We start from the raw sequence: 20,817 nt of genomic DNA on the forward strand, positions 1-20,817 counted from the left end.
AAACACACGCACACGGACACACGCGTGCGCGCGCACGCATGTACTCACACTGTAGACGCTGTTGCCGTGCACATCTCGTCAATTCATACCGACTGCCCACGCCAGGTTCCAAATAAGAGAAATGTTTCCGATCGGGTGGCATTTGCTGCTCTTATGACGACAACTGGATGCTTAGAAACCGGCCTCTCTGCGTGTTCTTCCGTCTTGTAATTTTTTTCTATCAAGACGCCGAAGGTTGAGCTTTTTTCTATTTCTCTCTGGTGACCATTAATGTTTTTGTGAGCTCAAAGTATGCTAGTAATAGGGCAGGAAATTGCCGGAGACACTGACTGAGATCTACGTCTAACAAGCGCACATTTTCTGGACTACGTGTCGGACTATAAGAGTGCCTTGGCGGCCGTGAACGCATCATTTGCCATTGCGATGACCACCAGGAAGGCATCGTTGACGCGAAAGCCGTCTAAAAACGGGACGTCCAAATACGTGTTGGAGCGGTGCGCTTCTATTAACGAGTATTATGATATTGCCTTCAAGGTGTGTATTTTTTCTTATTATTTAGGCTGTTTTAATACATTTTCTCTATATGCATATAATTATATCATAATGTTTGGAAAGTGTAAACACCCTAGACGCGATGTGTTTTGTGTTGTGCTTGTGGTCAAAGTTTTAATGGCCATTTCTAACAAGTGAGTGAGAAACTGTTAATATTCCGATTTTTACATATAGGTATGCTGATGCAAATATTTGTTGTCTGTAGTTGATGCACCCCATTGCCAAAAACCAGACACACCTGTAACTGCCGAGATGCTACAACAATAAAAAAAGATATGTCGATTTCGAAAGAAACCAATTCCCATTATTAGTTCGAGAGAAGGGCGGCCCGGTGGAGCGAGTGGTTAGCGCGTCGGCCTCACAGCTCTGGGGTCCTAGTTTCAAGTCCAGGTCGGTCAACCTGTGTGGAGTTTGCATGTTCTCCCTGGGCCTGCGTGGGTTTCCTCCGGGTACTCCGGTTTCCTCCCACATTCCAAAAAACATGCATGGTAGGCTGATTGGACATTCTAAATTGCCCCCAAGTATGGATATGAGTGTGTATGGTTGTCCTTTGTCTCCTTGTGCCCTGCGATTGGCTGGCCACCGATTCAGGGTGTGCCCTGCCTCTGCCCCGGAGTCAGCTGGGATAGGCTCCAGCACCCCCTGCGTGCCTAGTGAGGATAAAGCGATTCAGAAAATGAGATGAGAGAGATGAGTTTGTTAATTCGCCCCTCCCATTGAAAATTAGACGTCTAGGACCGTCAATGGCACCCAGTGTTAAACAGGTGCCCTGTAAAAGGGGGTGAGGGTTAGAATTACTGCATTAAAGGCTGAAACTACATGCCTCATAAAATCACAAAAAAATCTTTTCATGAAAACTAAGCATTAGATCCTAGATTGGATCTCTAAACCACCTGACAGTGACAGATGTTGGTGGCACCAGTGTGGTGTCGTTATATTCATTATATTTTCATTCAAACTGATTATGGATTGCACAACGTTATGTTTCCCCGTTGAAAATATTTCGTCTGAAAATGAGTCATGCGTCCCTTCTTTTATTTCCCTACCCGATGAATTGAATGTTACCAAGGGCATTGTTGCATTGTAACTTGTTGTGACCTCACCCTTTTTTTGTTCAAATTGATAGGTGATGCTACTGGGAGACTCATCCGTGGGCAAGACATGCATCTTGCTGCGATTTAAAGACGGTGCATTTGTGGGAGGAAACTTTATTGCCACCGTCGGAATCGACTTTAGGGTGAGAGCTATTGTATTCGAAAAAAATCTCATTTCTGCTACTCTGGTAACTGTAAAGCAAATTGGGAGCCACTCCTGAGTGTGTCAATTATCACCTCACTTTCCTCGCCACATGTGATGATGGCACCCTATGTACAAATCATTTCTGGAGACAGTCCGTGGAGTTCACAGCCCACTTGTTCTGCTAGGAGCTGCCGGCTGCTCCCTATGTGAATGCCTGCCCACGTACTTGTCTCCTTGACTCAGTGCTTGTGGTGGTCTCAACTCATCATGCCACCTGACCCCCCCATGCACTTTCACACTTGCAAACTCCCATGTTTATTAAACCAAGGCACATAGTCTACAATAACAAAAATCTTTTGGCTAATGTACTTTGAAACAAAAGTTAAACTACAAATATTAATTCATTCAGATTTTTGGCGGAACCAGTTTTTAGTTGTTTTGCACTGTCTTACGGGCATAGACAGAGCGAAAAAGATTGCAGCACAGCGATTTTGGAATTTGAAGAATCTGAATCGGTATGCTGTTGGGATGAAATGAAAAGTATTTTAGATTAAAGAATACGTTTTTTTTGGGATGAACTCAAAAGTATTGTCATTTTAACGGCTGGAGGGCGCACCTAAGAATATGCTACCAAATTTTACAAGAAATTTGTATTTATTCATATAAAAGACGCACCAGATGGTTAACTGCAGAAGTATTGACAACTAAAAACCAAAATACGCCGAAAGAAGACAATGAGTTAAGAAGAAAAAATCAAAAATATACTCCCATACTATCAATAGTAGTTCAAAATCAAATTTACCAAATGACACTGAGTAATACTGATACTTTTCAAATCAAATATCCCAGTATCAATGCTTTGATCCTTGATGACTATAGACATATCTAATATAATCCATATATACATATAAGACACTCCCGACTATAAAATTGCCCCCACAAGAGCAAAAGATATTTACATCCCCAGACTACTCATCTCATCTCATTTTCTGTACCACTTTATCCTCATCAGGGGGTGCTGGAGCCTATCCCAGCTGACTCCAGGCCAGAGGCGGGGGAACACCCTGAATTGGTGGCCAGCGAATCGCAGGGCACGATGAGACGGACAACCATGCACACTCACACCCATACCTAGGGGCAATTTAGAGTGTCCAATCAGCCTACCATTCGTGTTTTTGGAATGTGGGAGGAAACCCACGCAGGCCCGGGGAGAACATGCAAACTCCATACAGATGGACATGACCTGGATTTGAACCCAGGACCCCAGAGCTGTCAGGCTGATGCGCTAACCACTCGCGACACCAGGCCGATCCCCAGACTACACTCACCACAATAGTGACATTTTCAAAAGCATTGATACCAAATACCATTTACGATGAAGAAAATAAATCTACGTCCAGTAATGTAGCTTATGAATATCATATCTGATACAAGTTACGTTTCTGTATTGATACTTTTCAATAATTTTGACAAACCCTAAAATATACAGAGAAATAAAAAATACATAATATTAACTGGGGCAGCTCGGCGGTGCGAGTGGTTAGCGTGTTGGCCTCACAATGGGGGGGATCTGGGTTCAAATCCAGGTTCGGACATTTCCGTGTGGAGTTTTCATGTTCTGTGTGGGTTTTCTCCAGGTACTCCGGTTTCCTCCCACATTCTAAAGATATGCATGGTAGGCTGATTGGACACTCTAAATTGCCCCTAGGTATGAGTATGAGCGTGAATGGATGTTTGTCTCCTTGTGCCCTACGATTGGCTGGCCATCAATTCAGGGTGTCCCCCACCTCTGGCCCGAAGTCAGCTGGGATAGGCTCCAGCACCCCCCGCGACCTTAGTAAGGATAAAGCGGTTCAGAAAATGAGATGAGATCATATAAGCTGGTGGTTTCAAACTGGAAGAAATAAGTAGAGCCAGCCTTATGGTATGGAAATTACAGCAGTCTTTGTGCAGTGAACCCACCTAACCTTTTGTTTCCCCTCAATCATCACACAACACTCACGCTAATGGCGTATCAACTACAAGTGCTTTGAGGAGGAAATTGCGTTGCATTAGCCATACTGATATATTATCTTTCCCACGTGGTCTTGTTGAGACAAGACATTGGAATGGTTGCTTGAAAGAAACAACATTGTAGATGCTATCCCCCTTAGAACAATTTATTTTTCCACCACTCAGGGAAAAGCAACAGGTCCTGTAGACACAATCCACAGACAAGGAAAGTGATACCGAAGAAAACGATGCATTCACCCTCATGCTATCCATCTACATTGTACAGTCGTGAGTGCCTGCTTCAGGCTTCTTGTGGCCGTGAAAGAGAGGTTAAAGGTAGTCGCTGATACAGTTTCTTTTGGGTTCCCAATTTCGACACACAGCTGTGCAGTATCAGCCAATGCAAATACTGCACCGATAGCACGTTTGGGAAAAAAAAAATACTGCATTCTCACTCATTTGAATGAATTTAAAGTGATCGCATTCATGTCTTGATCAGCCACTCCTTAATTCATCGTCTGCCATTAACAGCGCAAAGTGGGAGAGTCAAGTGAAAGTTTATTTATAACTATGACATTACTACAACAGTACCCATCCTCCTGCAACAAGCTACAGCACCCCCGCAAGCCTTGTGAGGACAAGCGGTTTAGAAAATGAATAGATTACAATATTTTTTTTAAAAAATCTGTTTTATTTTATTTTATTTTTAGACGTAAAAACCTTAATGCTTAAAACAGCAAGTGATTATCTTTGCCTATTAAAAATGTAAAAGCCATTAGTTTCAGTAGATTACTTTGGCATTTTATCAATATTATATCTCATCTCATTTTATGAACCGCTTAATCCTCATTAGGGTGGTGGGGGGTGTTGGAGCCTATCCCAGCTGACTTTGGCACAATGAGGCGGACAACCATGCACACTCGCCCCCATACCTAGGGTCAATTTAAAGTGTCCACTCAGCTTACCATGAATGTTTTTGGAATGTGGGAGAAAAGCGGAGTACCCGGAGGAAACCCACGTAGGCCCGGGGAGGACATGCAAACTCCCCACAGGTGGACTGACCTGGATTTGAACCCAGGATCCCAGAGCTGTGAGGCCGACGCGCTAACCTCTCGCCCCAAACGGGGGAGTGAGCTGAGTTAAACAGTTGTGTTCCGAGGTTGTTGTTAGTGCATGAAAAGACAGGCAGTGCTGTTGTGTCAGCTTGCAACATGGCTGGTCTATTTTCAGCATGCTTCCTTGTAGCAGTTACTCAGCATGCAGGCGCCTCTCACATAATAATTGGGGGGAACTAGAAAGCCATGGCAACTAGCGCTAGGCTTGAACCATGTCCGTTCTGCCATGGTACAATATTCAGCAGGTGGCTTTTGGCTACCCTTTTTATAGGTGAACCAATCTTGAGCTTTTAAATCGTGTTGTTTTTTTGCACACATTTTGGATGCATCTTCACACTTCCCCTACCTGTGAATTGCTTTCTGGTGGGAAGTTATTGTTGGGAAAGGTTAACAAAAACAATGACGGTAGACAGCCCTAGGCCCTGAAAAGACTTTTGTCATTTACAGGGAATTTATAGTGTTAAATCGGCTATAAATATTTGAATGGTCTCTCTTGTGATACACTGTATTATATTATGCTTTTTGGCTGCAAAGGTTCAAACTCTGAGAAAACCAGATTGCCACCATTGAGGTTGCAGGCAATGAACAGTGGGAGTCAGTTAATATTCTGCCCAGTATCCTAGTCACTGATGTCGTTGTGCGCGTGCTGCAATTAACTTTGTCTGGCAGCATTTAAAAGCTCCTTGTAGTTTTCTCTTTTTTTTTCAGCCACATTGCGAGCTGTGGTTTTTTTTGTCCCCTCAAATATATGTCATTTTCTCGTTTCCTCACAGCACTGTTTCTCATAGTTCTTTTTGTTTATGCCCCCAGAATAAAGTGGTCGATGTCGACAACCTGAAAATTAAACTCCAGGTGAGCTGGTGCATCTTTCCTTTCATTTGTTTGTTTTAGAGCACACATGATTACCCATGCGTCCAATGGATTATCTCAGACTCATCTACTTTGTAAAAGGCGTTACAAATCAGAGGAAGTAAACAGGATTTATTCACACCAGGGAACCCAGTCGTCTAATCCTCATAACCTGTTTTTTCTGCAGGATTGGGTGGTGACCAAATTTAATACTCCTACGGTAGCTTTGATCAAGCCGTAAACACGTCTGTTTACATGTTTCTTAACCCTCAAGCACACCTTGCGACATATACTGAAACTAATGCAGAATTGGATACCGTGAGAACATTTACTTCATATGTAACTCAAAAGGATTTACGACCAAATTTATATTAAAAGCACGTGATACGGTTGCTACCAAATGTATATCTAGAGCAGTATTTCCCAGCCATTTTTGCATTGCAAAAATCTTCTAATCTTTTATTTACAATATAGAGTCATTCTCATCCAAGTTTTAGCAACAGCAATCAAAGAAACTCAAAAGTATTTAAATAGCACATTTTTCACCCTGATCTTATGCCGACTAAAGTCAAAGTCCGATACCAAACAATTTCTGGTTCATGTTACATTAAAAATAACCAACAAAACGACTTTTATCTTGGAGTAATACAATTTGAATCTTGTAATATCACAACATCGCCTTATTATTCATCATATTTCAATCTCATTATTACAATTTTCTCTCGGAATATTACAATTTGAATCTTGTAATATCACAATTTTGCCTTATTATTCATCATATTTCAATTTTAATCTCATTATTAAAATTTTCTCTCGGAATATTAGAATGTATGACTTAATAGGTACCTGATATAGTTGGTACACATTCAATACAACCATGAAAATGGAAAATATATAATAATCAATTTTTGGACATGAGGAAATATAAATAACAACTGAAGAAATGGATGCAAAAAAACACCTTTTTCTGGATTTGGAGAGCATCTGAATTAAAATGCTACATTGCTCATTTTGTTGTTGGCAGTTTGACTTGTTCAGTTAAGCAGCATTTCTGTTGGCGTCAGTGTAATTATATTTGTTCTAGATCTGGGATACAGCCGGCCAGGAAAGATTCCGAAGCGTGACACACGCCTACTATAGAGATGCCCAAGGTAACTTGGTTTGCTAACTTCCTCATACTATCTGTATGTGTGAGCAACCGCTCTAAGAAATGCAAATACTTTCATGGAAATTGAGTATGTTTGCACGGATGTGTGTGTGTGTTATTGAAGTGTTATCATTGAAATGCAGCTTTCCCTCTTTTCCCCTTGACAGCATTACTCCTGCTTTATGATATCACCAGTAAGCCGTCATTTGACAACATCAGGGTAAGATTTTTGCTGCTTTCCATGTTGAGCTTCTTGCTCCTAAAACCCTCCTTTACAAACAATGGCGACTTACGTTTCCTCCTCCTCCTCCTCCTCCTCCTCCTCCTCCGAAAGGAACACAATGTTGCAGCTTCGTTTTGTTAATGAAAGGCAGAAAAATTGTTCCTCCATGGCTCGTCCTCACAGTGATTGATTCATGGACTTGTCTCTGGGGGACAGAAACAATAAAGTCTTAATATATTTGTTTGTATGCCAATAACACATCACTGCTGAATTTATCTGCTTATGCTTTTTTTTTTTATAAAGGCTTGGCTAAATGAAATACATGAGTACGCCAAGAAGGATGTGGTCATCATGTTGCTGGGCAACAAGGTGAGCAAAGCCTTTTTTAAATGCAAGAAATCAGGGGGATAATTGCACTGTTTTTCTTCAGTCGTGTTCAGAAAATGTATGAAATGGCCACGATAAAGCTCGTTGTTTATGTATTTGGGTGTCCTTTTGTGGGTGATTTTAAAGTACAAAGCCAATGGGGGAAAAAAAATCACATAATAGGTAGAGAATAGAATGCTTCAAGCGTTTCCTCGTTTAAAATCACTTTCTCATACAATGCCTCTAGTCAAGGAGTACTCGCGACAAGCATCAGTCGTAACTAATATGTCAAAAGGAGCCCTCTGGTGGTTTTGAGAGAACTCTGCTCAGTGGATTCTTGAACTGAATGCAGAGTTTTTTGTTGTTGATTTTTTGTGGTAAAAGTTGCAGGCGTTACTGGTGTCATTGTACTTAGATTTTCAACTCGTCATCAATATTCAAAAAATAATCTGGAAAACCCATATACTATAGTATGTATATATTCAGTGCAATTCTTTATTGGTGATCATTAATTTAAAAAACTCCCTCAAATTTCCCCAAAATTGTGAATGACCCAAATCATCAGAAAATAACCCAAAATTAACAGAAAGTGACCTTAAAGTGCAGATGGGAAATGATCTAGAAATGGCCAACATCAGCAGAAAAGGACCAATGAACAGAATGTGACAACAAAATGCCCTACAATACACAGAAATGATCCAAAATGTACCAGAATGTACCCTAAAATTTACTAATTCCCTGCCATTGACTATGATCGACATAGAAATTAATTAAAAAGGAGGACAGGCTGTGTTGTCATCTTTCAATGCCACTGACAGCACTAGATGTCCTATTCATTTTGACTGGGAGGGCCAAACCAGTTAAAATGAACTGGATATCTTGCACTGTCAATGGCAGTCATTGAGTTCATGGGGAAAAAAAAAGAAAAATAATGCAAAATGCAAAATTATCGCCTATCACAATCAATTCCACCCCATGACAATTAAATCGCAGTGACCTTTGGTAGTCCAAAAACATGAGTATTTATTTATACATATACATATACATATAGCATTGATTGATATCATAATCGTTCGGATGTAGTCTTTGTTGTGAAAGGTGGTTTTTGTTGAAATTTCTGAAATGTTCCACAAAGTAGTTAAAAACAGGAAAAACTACTACTACTGTAAGTTTGGTAGCTCCCTTGAATTTTTAATTGCTTTAGGGGAAAAGTAACTAAGAAATGTTTACATAATTGAATTGAATTGCTTTTATTGTCATTATACAAGTATAATGAGATTTAAAGCTTCAGTACAAAGTGCTCAAATAACAACAACAAACAGACAAATAAATAATCAATAAATAGTAACAGTAAATTAGTAGTCAACATAATAAGTAGTCAACAACAGAGATAAGTGCACAAATAACAACAAAAACGGATAAATAATCAATAATCAAGAAATAAGTAATAATAAGTAGTCAATGAAATTTTATTATTATTATTTACAATGAAATATTATTTCTATATTGATATTTTTGACAACCGTAGTAGGCATTTCAGTGTCAGTAGTACACTGGAGGTAAAACTCGGGACACCCTTTCGCTCAGCGGCTGCTTTGGCTCAGGAACATCCTCTTATCTGGCATCCCTGCAAGAATGGCTGCCAGATTAGAGGATGAGCAGAGTGCATGAACTGACACGATGGACCGTCTCATGTCACAATTAGTGAGTCTATGAACTTTGACCTCCGAGTCACTGACTTTTTATCTGCTGTCTTACAGGCAGACATGGCCGCTGAGAGGGTGGTGAAGACGGAGGATGGAGAGAAGCTCGCTAAAGTAAGCTTTCACCTTTTCACCTTTCAGACATCTTAATCAAGTTGTGCTAGACCAGTCTGTCTTTGCACTTAAAACCGCCACTTCAAGTGAAGTGAAAGAAAGAAATGAATTAATTAATGTACTGCTCTATAGAGTAATCTCTCAAATATCACAGTTATTGTAGACCAGACATGGGCGCAAAAATGAAAAACCGCAAAGTAGGATCACCCCTATTTTTTGATTAGATTAGATAACTTTATTCATCCCGTATTTGGGAAATTTCACTGTCACAGTAGCAAGAGGGTGAGAATACAGACACAGGAAAAGACTACCATACTATCATAGCAGAAATTCATTCATCATTCATTATCCTCAAAAAGGTCATGGGGGTGCTGGAACATATCCCAGCCAACTTTGGTTAGTAGGCATTGAATTAACCCAGCAAAACCTCACTCCCAGTCCTGATGGTGTTCTTTTTCCACAACAGTCTGGCATTTTTATGTTTACTAAATAAAATTCAGCTACAAACTTGATCACTGAAAGAGTTAAACTTATAAATAAATGTCCCATTCATTGTTCATCTAACTTTTTTTAAGGTGAAAACACAATTTTAAATTATAATTTGGTACCTTATGATTAAATAAAGATTTTATGTCATTTAGATACATTCAAAAAGTCATTTTTTTAAAACCTTGCAGTTCAACACAGAACTTTGCACACCCATGTGCCAATAAATACAACTGAATTTTAATTGAAATCATCTTTTGTTCAATCATTCAACCATGACTATGCTGCCGTGCAACAAGTAAGGTGAATAACACCTCGTTTGAATGGCCACGCAATAAATTTGAGAAGTCTATGGATTCTTTAAAATGTAGCATCAGTCACAGCTTAGCTCACAGATGTAATTTTTGGAAGAAATGACAAAAAATCCCACTGTCAGCAAACATTATCGTTTATATCTCTGCACCCTATGATTTTTGTCTTAGGAGTACGGCGTGCCATTCATGGAAACCAGCGCAAAAACCGGCGTCAATGTGGACTTGGCCTTTCTAGCAGTCGCAAAGTAAGTGTAAAATAGATTTTTCGGTATATATATATCTAACTTCAGGACTCAGACTGCTCTTGCAATAATAGCTTAGAAGCAAACCACATTCAGTTTGAAAGAAAAACAACTGACTGGAGGGCGGTGAAAATGTCTTCCGTTGACATTTAAGCGACAGATGCTTTCTGGTGACCATAGTAACCACAGGAAATCAAAGGGTGTCACCAAACAGCAAACGCGATGAAGACGTCGGAATGTTTTAATGGCTTCATTTTCTTGAGGTCTCATACCATAACAGAAAACCAAAAATTTATCTCTTGGTAGTCAAAGCCAAAAATCCAAAGGAAAGTTTAATCTAACCTGTAATTTTTGACAAACTGTTTTTATATATATTTATATTATTTGTAAATCACAAATTGGGGTTTGGAGAATCAAATATTTGAACATTTTTCTTTTTAAGTCTAAATAAAATCTTAGTGGCTATAATAATAAAAGTAGGTAAGAAAGTAGTTAGAAAGAATGATGGTCAATGAAATAAATTCAATGCACGAATCTGCATATACTCTATGTGGCAATCATTTAACAAAATGGCTGTAAACATTTGTTCATTCGTCCTTCCCTTTTTGGACGTCTCCTACCTTAAATGGCATGCTTTGCCATAATGGAATAAATATTATGAATTATATGTTATTTGGGCGGTAAATGGTGTACATCTGTTTCTATGAATTTGTATTTTATCCTTTATTTTTCACCAACTACGTTTAATTTATAAAAACAATTCAATGATGAATGAATTGAAATTGAATAATACAATAATAATAATTGCTAAGATTTGAACATTCACAAATAGTCTTTCTGCTGTAAATAATTTGGACCTCTATTGCCGTCAGGTACATGCATTGATTTGAATACTATTAAAAAGAAATACTTTGTGTTACTTGGACCTGTAACCAGTGTGTTTATGTTTTAATTCATTTTACATTTTATTATTTAGTTTCCATGAACTCAATTAAATTTATTTCTACTTCTAAAAATATAATTATGATTTATAATTAACATTTTTTGCCACTTATTGTCTGAAAAATATACATATTTATCTTCAGAGCTGCTCATCTTCACAGGGGAACACCCTTAATTGGTTGCCAATCACAGGGCAGGCAGTTTAATCATTTATAAAAATACAATAATTATTTATATTTTCAAAAATTAATACCATAACAATTGCTAAAGTATGTTATTTTTTTGGGATGAGCAAAAATTGGAACCGATCTTAAAGGGTAAAAAGTCTAAAGTGCCAACTTTTGAATGTTAAGTGATGCAACTAGAATTTGCCAAAATGCGCTTCAACAATCCAAAATGCTACTGCAAAGCAATTTATTTGGAAATAAATGACCATTTAAAAAATGCATGATTGACAAAGGCCTTAAAATTATACTTTCAAAATGTAAAAAAGGCCAAAATTGAGTTGATCTTCAGAAACCACGATCTCACGTGTGGGTTTAACGGGTAAAGCTCATACTGTAAATGTGTTTTGGCAGTTTTAAATCAAGATAATTTAAAAACAAGCTCTTTTTTTTTTTTAAATCACTCGATACAGAAACAAAGAAGACATGCTCAGTGGAAACATAATTGATTGCAAAGCTCATTGTTGTTATTTATGTTGATACTATGAAGATTTAACACAGACATGGTTTTACAGTTCAGTCATGCAACTGGAACTTCAATGAGATAATGTTTGCGTCAATGAGCTTGAAGATAATGTTATGGCCGATGAGTGTACATTTGCTTAGATATGGATATGCGATGCTAAAAATGTCTCTTGCTTCTCACATATTTTTTTCATTTCCTAACCTATCTTATATCTTTGATTTGCTGCATCCCACTACTCATCCGCCCCCTCAGAATCTGACTTCCAGTTTTTTCTCTCTCTGTCTTTCTACACAAGTGAGCTGAAGCACAGAACAACCCAAGAGCCAAATGAGACCAAGTTCCAGATCCACGACTATATTGAATCTCAGAAGCACAAGACCGGTTGCTGCAGCCTTGTGTAGCTAAACCTGATCCTGGGCCGGGAAACAGACATGCACGCACCCCCACACATGCAGACACACATACACAAGAGGATAAAGAAAGAGGTAGGGAGAGAGGAGAGAGGGGGGGGATAAGTAAAGCCAATCCCTTTGCATTAATCCTTTGAAGTCAGCGTCCTCTTCTCCACTCAACGGAATGACAGTGAAACCGATTGCCATCCCTTATCGAAAATGTGAATATCTCTCTCTGTAGAAACGTGTTGTGGTTTTTGTGGTGACAGTTGTGATCAAAAGCCAAGATTTACAAAACAAGAAGCTATATCAGTCTGCAGGGACAATAGGGAGTAGATTTGCTTGGTAAAGTTTTCTATGAACAATCAATTTAACTCTTGATCAGGAGTAAGATAGCTGTTTTGGTGTCACTTTTCAGAGGCTGTGAGCTGTGAACAGAATCCTTTTTATGGCCTTACAGTCTTTATCCTCACTAAGTGTGCATTCGCAGCATCGCAGTCAGACTGTAGCTACATTTTCAAGTGTGCAATTTTGTTAGAATAAAATCAATATTAGAGGGCGCTTGCCCAACGTATGCGTGTCTGTACATGTAGTAAAAGTTCACGCCAGAACTTCATTGCAGGAATTTTGTGTGGCTTTTAACAGTGTTGCGCCTGAGATTATTTCCTTTCCTGCCTATGAAGTCTGTAAAACATGTATAATTATAATTACCCCAAAAAACAAACCAAACAAAAAAAAATAGGAAACCTGTGTGTCTTTTTTAACAATGGATGTTGTGGACACTGTACAGAAGGTGTATTTATTCCATGCTTGATTTCTACAAGGTTCATTTTCATTATCTGCTTGTCACATTTGTCTTTTCTTTGAGGTGTCATGTTGATCACAAAGTGCCATGAAAAAGTGCTTTGTTATCATATATATAAAGTATATTTTGTAATGTATGTGGTGTTGTTTTATGCAAGCATGTGAGTGAAGTGTGGGAGTTAGATTGTGCTGAGGTCAATAAGCCACAACGTGGCAGCACTGAGGCTGTTTTAGTGTACAAAAGTAGCATACAAATGTGGAATAGTCACACAGGCCAGTCCTTTATTTTCTCATGACTCCTGCAAAGTCGACAGTGTTTTTTTATTACCAAGAGGGTATGTGGTGGAGTTTAAAAACATGGCCCACATCTGTGATTCACTTTACCAACCTTCACACCTCCTCTTCTCACATCCCTTGCATGTATGAGTCAGTGTGCATCATCTTGCATGGACCTACCTTCTCAATCCTTCACTCCTAATGAGCTGAGCCAGGAGAAGCACCACTTTAGGCACGCGTACTTATCAGTGCTGATTCTACAGCAGCTTTACATTTCCACATTGGGGGTTGAGTGATTATGGCCACCACTTGCCAGTTCTCAATTGGAAATTGCTATTAAATATAGAATTGTTATTATAGTGCTCGATCATAAAATCCGCTTGGGGTGGTGTTTAATCAGAGCACATATTAGAGAAGCATTTGACTAAACCCATTATGAAACCAGGAGCAATTACTTTAGCGGACACTGTAAAATGTAATGTGATAATTACAGTCAGGCATATGAATGTGGTGCACAATCTATTGCAGGGATGGCGAACAAGTTAAACACAAAGAGGCAACATTTTCAACTGTGAGTGAAAGAGCAATGCCTTACCTCAAAAGCAGCATAAAAAATAAAATTTGCCAAATTATTGTTTAAATCAGGGGTGGCAAAGTCCATTCCTCGAGACCCCTTGTCCAGTCTGTTTTCCATATCTTCCTCCTCTAGCAGACCTGAATCACATGATCAACTAATTAGGAAGCTGCCCAATTATTTGATTTGATTCAGGTGTGTTGTGTAGGGAGACATGGAAAACAGACTGGGCACCCTTCATCTATTGTATTAATATTAATTTCTTATTTTAAATCATTCCAAAAAATAGATATTCAATTTATTTAAATAGAGGGCTGGTTCATCTTTCAGTAGATGATTTTAACAAGGAAGGTTGAGAATAATCATTCGTTCATTGGCCTCCTCCCAGTCAAAATTGATTGGACGTTCGTTCATTCGTCCCTCCCAGTCAGAATGTGATTGGACGTCATTCACCGTCAATAAATTAAGAAATAATATGCAAAAATAGCCTCCATTACCATTACTATCAAGATTAGATTACTAGATAACTTTGTTCATCCCATATTCGGGAAATTTCACTAGTGCAACAATCATTCATTTGCCCTTCCCAATCAAAAACAACTTCAACAATTACAGGAACACGACTTTATTGCAACATTCTTGTAAACAAATATTTCTTAACTCATTGCCTGCCAATGACAACGATAGACGTCCAATGTAATTATACTGGGAAGACTGTTTATGAATGCTCATCCGTCAATACTTGACGTCTCATTCATTTTGACTGCGATTTTGACCCTGTCAAAATACTAATAAGACGTCTTGCACCGTCAATCACACTCAAACATGAACATTCATAGCCAGTTCTCCCAGTTTAAAAGAATGCGACATCTATTAGTGTCAATGACAAACAATGAGTTTATAACTTTGTTTGTGTTTATTTCATAAATGTTGTTTTGAGGAAGACAAACGTTTTTGATTGATTGTCCACGACAGTACAAAAAGTTTTTTTTTTTCATGTTTCATTTGTTTTTCCTCTTCAATTTGTATCGTAGAATATCATCGATGTAATATCGTCCTTTCCTAGTCAAAATGGATTGGACGTATATCGCCACCATGAGTGAAATACCACATTCAAATGATAAGAAATCAATATTTAACCAAATTAAAAGCAGGATTAGTTTCGTACTTGGCGCGCTTGCGCTGTGCAAGTGTCCCCAATTGAATAGCCATTGCGCTCTTTCCTATGGCGTTGCGGCTGCTTTGCATGAAGAGACCAGCTGGGCTGGTCCGTGAACGCACCTCCCTCTTCCTGAGTGGACTTTCTACTCGCGTCGTGGAGAGTCTGCTGACGGAGTTTTTTTAGACAGGGACCTTCGCCCCCCACGCAAACCCAGTCGGACTTTAAACCCGTTACTCGGTGAAAGTGAAAAGAGCACCAAGTCATTTGTGGCACTTTTTTTTCCGCTTGACGCTCCTCCACTCGCACGAAGCGGCAGCATCCATCGCACGGGCCGGGTAAGCTCTCCGAGTCTTTTTTTTTGTGTTTCCACGGGTATCGAGCAACAGGTTGAGCTTCGGTCGAGAGAATTAAGCCACCATGCCGAGTAAAAACCAACACTTGCGTCCCCGGTTGTGCACGCTGGACAAAGGCGACAACGGATACGGCTTCCACCTCCACGGGGAGAAGGGGAAAACCGGGCAGTTCATCCGGCTAGTGGAGCCCGACAGCCCCGCTGAGTCCTCCGGGCTCCGCGCCGGGGACCGCTTGGTGTTCGTCAATGGGGACGACGTGGAGAACGAGAGCCACCAGCAAGTCGTCAGCCGCATCAGAGCCACTCCGGGACGGCTGGAGCTGATCGTGGTGGACCCGGACACGGAGCAGCTGCTCAAGAAACATAACATCAAGTGTCTGAAGGACTACGTCCACGATGGGGTTCCGTTACCTTTCGACGAGGAAGGGGAAGAGGAGAAGGATGGGAAAGAGAAGGAGGAGGAGGAGGAACAGGTCAAGGGGACGGAAAATGGAGATGAACGGCGAGCCGGGAAAGTCGAAGTGGAGGAGGAGGAGCAGGAGGAGCGGGGACGGGGGTCCAGGGGGAGCTCACCCGTACCGGACAGTAACGGGGAGATTCACGTGGACGTCCAAAGGAAGCTGAGCGTCAATTCAGACAAGGTGAGTTGCTTCAGCTACTTCTTAGGCAGGGGTGGCCAGGTCCGGTCCTCGAGAGCCCCTATCCAGTCTATTTTCCATGTCTCCCTCCACCAACACACCTGAACCAAATAGTTGGGATCGGTATGAAGCTTCTGGACAGCTTGCTGATGAGTTGATCATTTGATTGCTAGAGGAGGGAGACATGGAAAACAGACTGGATAAGGGCTCTTGAGGACCGGACTTGGCCACCCCTGTTTTTAGGTATACTCCTGCACTATTTTTCTAATAGAATGCAGCAGGGGTGGCCAGACCGGTCCTCGAGGGCTGCCGTGGGTGCAGGTTTTTGTTCCAACCAATCACGCAAACCAAACTTCCAACCAAACACATACACTTTGACCAATGAGATTTCTGCTGAAAACAAGAAACATCTGATTGCAATCCACTGACTGCACTTGTAGGACAACTGATTGGTGAAAAGGTGTCCTCTTGATGGGTTGGAATGAAAACCCGCACCCATTGCAGCCGTTCGTGGAATAGTTTGGACATCCCTGGTATACAGTGATAAAAGTGGCCCGCTGGTTGAGTGATTAGTGCGTCAGCCTCACAGTGGGGGACCTGGGTTCAAATCCAGGTCGGTCTACCTGTGTAGAGTTTGCATGGTAGGCTGATTGGACACTCTAAATTGCCCCTACGTATGAGTGTGAGCGTGAATGGTTGTCCGTCTCCTTGTGCCTCGGGATTGGCTGGCCACCAAGCTGGGATAGGCTCCAGCATCCCTCGTGACCCTAGTGAGGATAAAGCAATTCAGAAAATGAATGAATGAATTAATTAATATGTATGCTGCTGGTTTTGGGGAAAAAAGATTTTTAAAAAACTTCTAATTGCAAATGTAATGCACCTAGAAGGAAAAATAAGAAAATTCACAACACTTGCAGCATGTTGTCTTCTCAATGAGGAGCTATAATAGTGTCCCTATAGGTTTGATGACTTATTAACAACTAGAAAAAAATGCACTGTCACTTAAGGCGTGTCGTTTCATGGTTCAACAAAACCAAAAAAGTACTGTGAAACAATATCATAAGAGAGGGAGGAATGTTTGAAATAGTTACTTTCTGGATACTGATTCATGTGTGCCTACTGGTTTAATATAAATTTCTGATATTTATCTCATTCATCTCCAGATCAATTACCGGCTTTTGCAAATACAGTGGTACCTCGTCATACGACCGTTCGTCATACGGAATGCTCGTCTTACGGGGGAAATTTCGATCGAATAATTCGCCCGTGATGCGGTCAAAGTTTCGTGATGCGACCAAGCCAGGTTGCCATGGCATTTTTTTTGGCATATCTTTCGTGTATAACAATATTTACGAGCACCGGATGAGCTATTCAGACCAGGAAACGCACAACGCGCATGCGCGGTGAAAAGAGGGCTTTCTGGGTAATGAAGTATACTCGTGCTCGCAAAAGTATCCCCGGTAGCAACTCTATCATAGGCGCCGTTCGATGGGACGCGAACACAGATGCTACAAGCTAAAAGGAGCCGCTAGCCAGCGCCCTGAAGCTCACATGAGCAGCGGGGCGATCGCTGATAAAAGACTCTGCTCGTTGGCTGCTCATAAGAACATCGGGGGCACTGGCTCGCAACAGCATCCCCGGTAGCAACTCTATCATAGTCGCCGTTCGAGGGGATGCAAACACAGATGCTACAAGGTAAAAGGAGCCGCTAGCCAGCGCCCCTGTAGCTCTCATGAGCAGCGGGGCGATCGCTGATAAGACTGCTTGCTGCTCGTTGGCAAGTGGTCGTGCGTTCTCCGATTGTGAGGACATTTGTGTGCATCATTTTCGGAATATTTTGAAGGGAATAGTACGACAGCAAACAGCCCATCGATAGCGAACGTGAGGGTGGAGTGTTTGTTCTGTTTACGAGTGCGTTGTGTGGAGGAAAAAAAAAAACGAAGCCCCTCTCCCCTCGGCGAAATCCGGCCAATTTTAGTTAGTTTAAACACTTTATTTCTATTAAACCACTCGTTATTTATTACTTTGTCAATATATGGCGAATTATAAGAAATAAAACATTTTTTTTCAATCCAATATCCTGTTTCTGGTGTTTTTTTCAGAGAGTTGGAACGAATTAAATTGTTTCCCATTCATTTCAATGGGAAACTTTACCTCGAGTTACGAGTAACTTGTCATACGAGCTCAGTCCCGGAACGGATTAAGCTGGTATCTCGAGGTACCACTGTAGCTGCAAATAACTTCTTTTTGTCCATGTTTTCCCAACAATTTAGTTTATCACTTATCCTCATCAGGTTCATTGGTGAACTGGACCAAAATGATGCTAACTCTAGGTAGGAAGGTAAACCCAGGACTGTTTGTCAGCCAATCACAGGGCACGTATATATTATGGACGTAATATAGTAATGAATGACCTAACATGCGTGTTTTGGAAAAGTTGGAGGAAGTTGGAGAGTCAAGAGAAATATTTCCGAACATCTTAGCCCAAATATTTGAACTATGCTGTGTTAGTTTCAATAATAATATGTCATTAGTAGTTCTTATTTGAGCAAATGCGCTATTTCAGGAGTGTTAAACTGGTACCATAATCGATATCCAAGCAGTACCAGTTCTCAGTTTTAAAAAGGTTGGTGACCTCATCTTTCCTATGCTTTAACTGAATCATAAACAGTACTGCTTCTTCACATACTGCATGAGAGAAACCACATTGTAGAAGCACACATTTACATTCCAATTTTCCATAATGAAGATGTACCTAATGCAGTGGCTAGTGGGCGTACATTAAAAATGGAAGCTGGCAAAGTAGAAGTGGAAAAGTTTCAGGTGACATTTTGGAGTGAACCCTGCAAATGAGATTAAATGCTGAGTGTGACGTGAAGAATAGCGTCTCTGTGTCCCAATTGTAGTGTGCTGCAGCCACATGCAATGGGTGATCAGATAGAACAGACAATGCGGTTCATGAAAACAGAACAGAGCCCACCAACTTCTTCCTCGCAAATGTTTTGGAAGGATGATATTTATGCCCCGTGTCTGTCTTTTAACTCACCATACTGTAGATGTTACCCCCATTTGCACTGGGAGATGGCAGAACATCACTCAAGATCATGAAAGTTGAAAGATGAGCAAAAAAAATGCTGGTAACTCAATAGCTCAACTTGATTGTACGGTTAACTAGTGACAAATTAATTTTAATTCAAAGCAGGAGGATGAGTGGACACGCATAATTGGACGTAAGAGCTTTGTGCGTATGTGGGTACATTTTCCCTTCACAGTGGCCACTTGTTACCGAAAGCTGCTCCTATTTATTTTGTTCCCACGACTCGTCGGTGTGTGCGTCAGGCTGCATTAGGGCTCATTTAAAAAGCCCTCGACGAAAAGTGTCTCCATCTACTGTGGAACATCTGTGTTTTGATGCATTATGGTTATTTAACCCTTAGGCTGTTTGTGTCTACGTCTGAGCTTTCAGTTTGCTTACATCGATGGTGATGTGTGGATAAGAGGGGAAAATGTCCTCAGCCAGAAGCAAAATGTCTCCCCCCCCCCCTTTTTTCTGTTTCAGTCCCACTGACCAACTATAAAATGTACATTAAGATGAATCTATGATGAAGGCTACACATTTAAATAATTTCTAAGTGTTGTTTTCACAAAAACAAATTTTCCCCCAAAAAACAAAAACAAAAAAGTACTCGATATGCAATACCATTTTCTTTTCTGTGAAAAAAAACTCAAAAAAAGTCAGAAGATAAACATTTTAAAGCCTACTGAAATGCTAATTAGTAGTGTAAGGCTACATCATCCATCTATTTTCAACAATGCTTATCCATGTCAGTGTCGCAGGGTGCTGGAGACAATCCCAGCTGACTACAGCGAAAGGCAGACCACACGCTGAACTGGACGCCAATCAGTCGAAGCGCGCACACACACAAACACAAAAAAAACATTCGTACTCATGAAAAAAAAACACTCAGTGGGAATCGAGCCCACACTGCCCACATCAAAGACAGCCAAATGAACCACTACTCCACCAGTGACTGTAAAATGCTAAAAATATAATAGAATTTGAGTCCAGTTCAGTTTATTTATTCATTCATCTTCCATACCGCTTATCCTCAAAAGGGTCACGGGGGGTGCTGGACCGTACCTCAGCCAACTATGGGCAGCAGGTGGGGGTTCAGCCAATTGCGGGATGTCGGAGGAAATCGAAGTACCCAGAGAAAACCCACACAAGCTCGGGGGAGAACATGCAAACTCCACAATTGAAGGACCTGGGATTCAACCCTCGATCTCAGAACTGCGAGGCCAACAGGCTAAACATTTGGGCCAACTTGCTTCAATTTACATTGGGTAAAAAAAGAAAATAAGCAGGAAAAAATACTTTAAATAGCTTTATTTTCACAAATTTGTAGCCCGTGTTTTGCGTCCGACTCAATAGAGTTGTGTTCAAATATGTTGGTTTAATACTATCATTAAAAATAGATTTGAATATTACAAAAAACAACCCAAACCAATCCCCCCCAAAAACGAATTTGTTGAATTAATATCATTTTACTTTAACGGAAAATAATTTCTGCAAATGACATAATTTTCCACTCTAGAGCAGCAAAATCTTTAGTACCTGCCGAATAAGCAACAAACCGACCTTTGG

The 20,817-nt window shown here is 40.4% G+C and overlaps 2 protein-coding genes across 2 annotated transcripts in view; both read left to right on the plus strand.

Annotated features, from left to right (window-relative positions):
- LOC144088842 (ras-related protein Rab-37) lies at positions 1–13,307 on the plus strand. The gene is made up of 9 exons (XM_077619528.1): positions 1–534; positions 1,679–1,789; positions 5,709–5,750; positions 6,832–6,898; positions 7,062–7,114; positions 7,421–7,486; positions 9,244–9,300; positions 10,269–10,345; positions 12,270–13,307. Exons 1-9 carry the CDS (start codon positions 424–426, stop codon positions 12,373–12,375), a joined length of 690 nt encoding a protein of 229 aa, XP_077475654.1. The 5' UTR covers positions 1–423; the 3' UTR covers positions 12,376–13,307.
- Positions 13,308–15,239: 1,932 nt separating this feature from the next.
- Positions 15,240–20,817, plus strand: part of nherf1b (NHERF family PDZ scaffold protein 1b) — a 30,597-nt gene continuing 25,019 nt past the window's right edge. Inside the window, exon 1 of the mRNA XM_077619188.1 lies at positions 15,240–16,175. Coding sequence (XP_077475314.1) covers positions 15,600–16,175 — 576 coding nt within the window. The 5' untranslated portion in view covers positions 15,240–15,599. The remainder of the gene's footprint in view (positions 16,176–20,817) is intronic.

Source organism: Stigmatopora argus, chromosome 14 (assembly GCF_051989625.1).
Source record: "Stigmatopora argus isolate UIUO_Sarg chromosome 14, RoL_Sarg_1.0, whole genome shotgun sequence".
In the NCBI taxonomy this organism is placed as follows: Eukaryota; Metazoa; Chordata; class Actinopteri; order Syngnathiformes; family Syngnathidae; genus Stigmatopora; species Stigmatopora argus.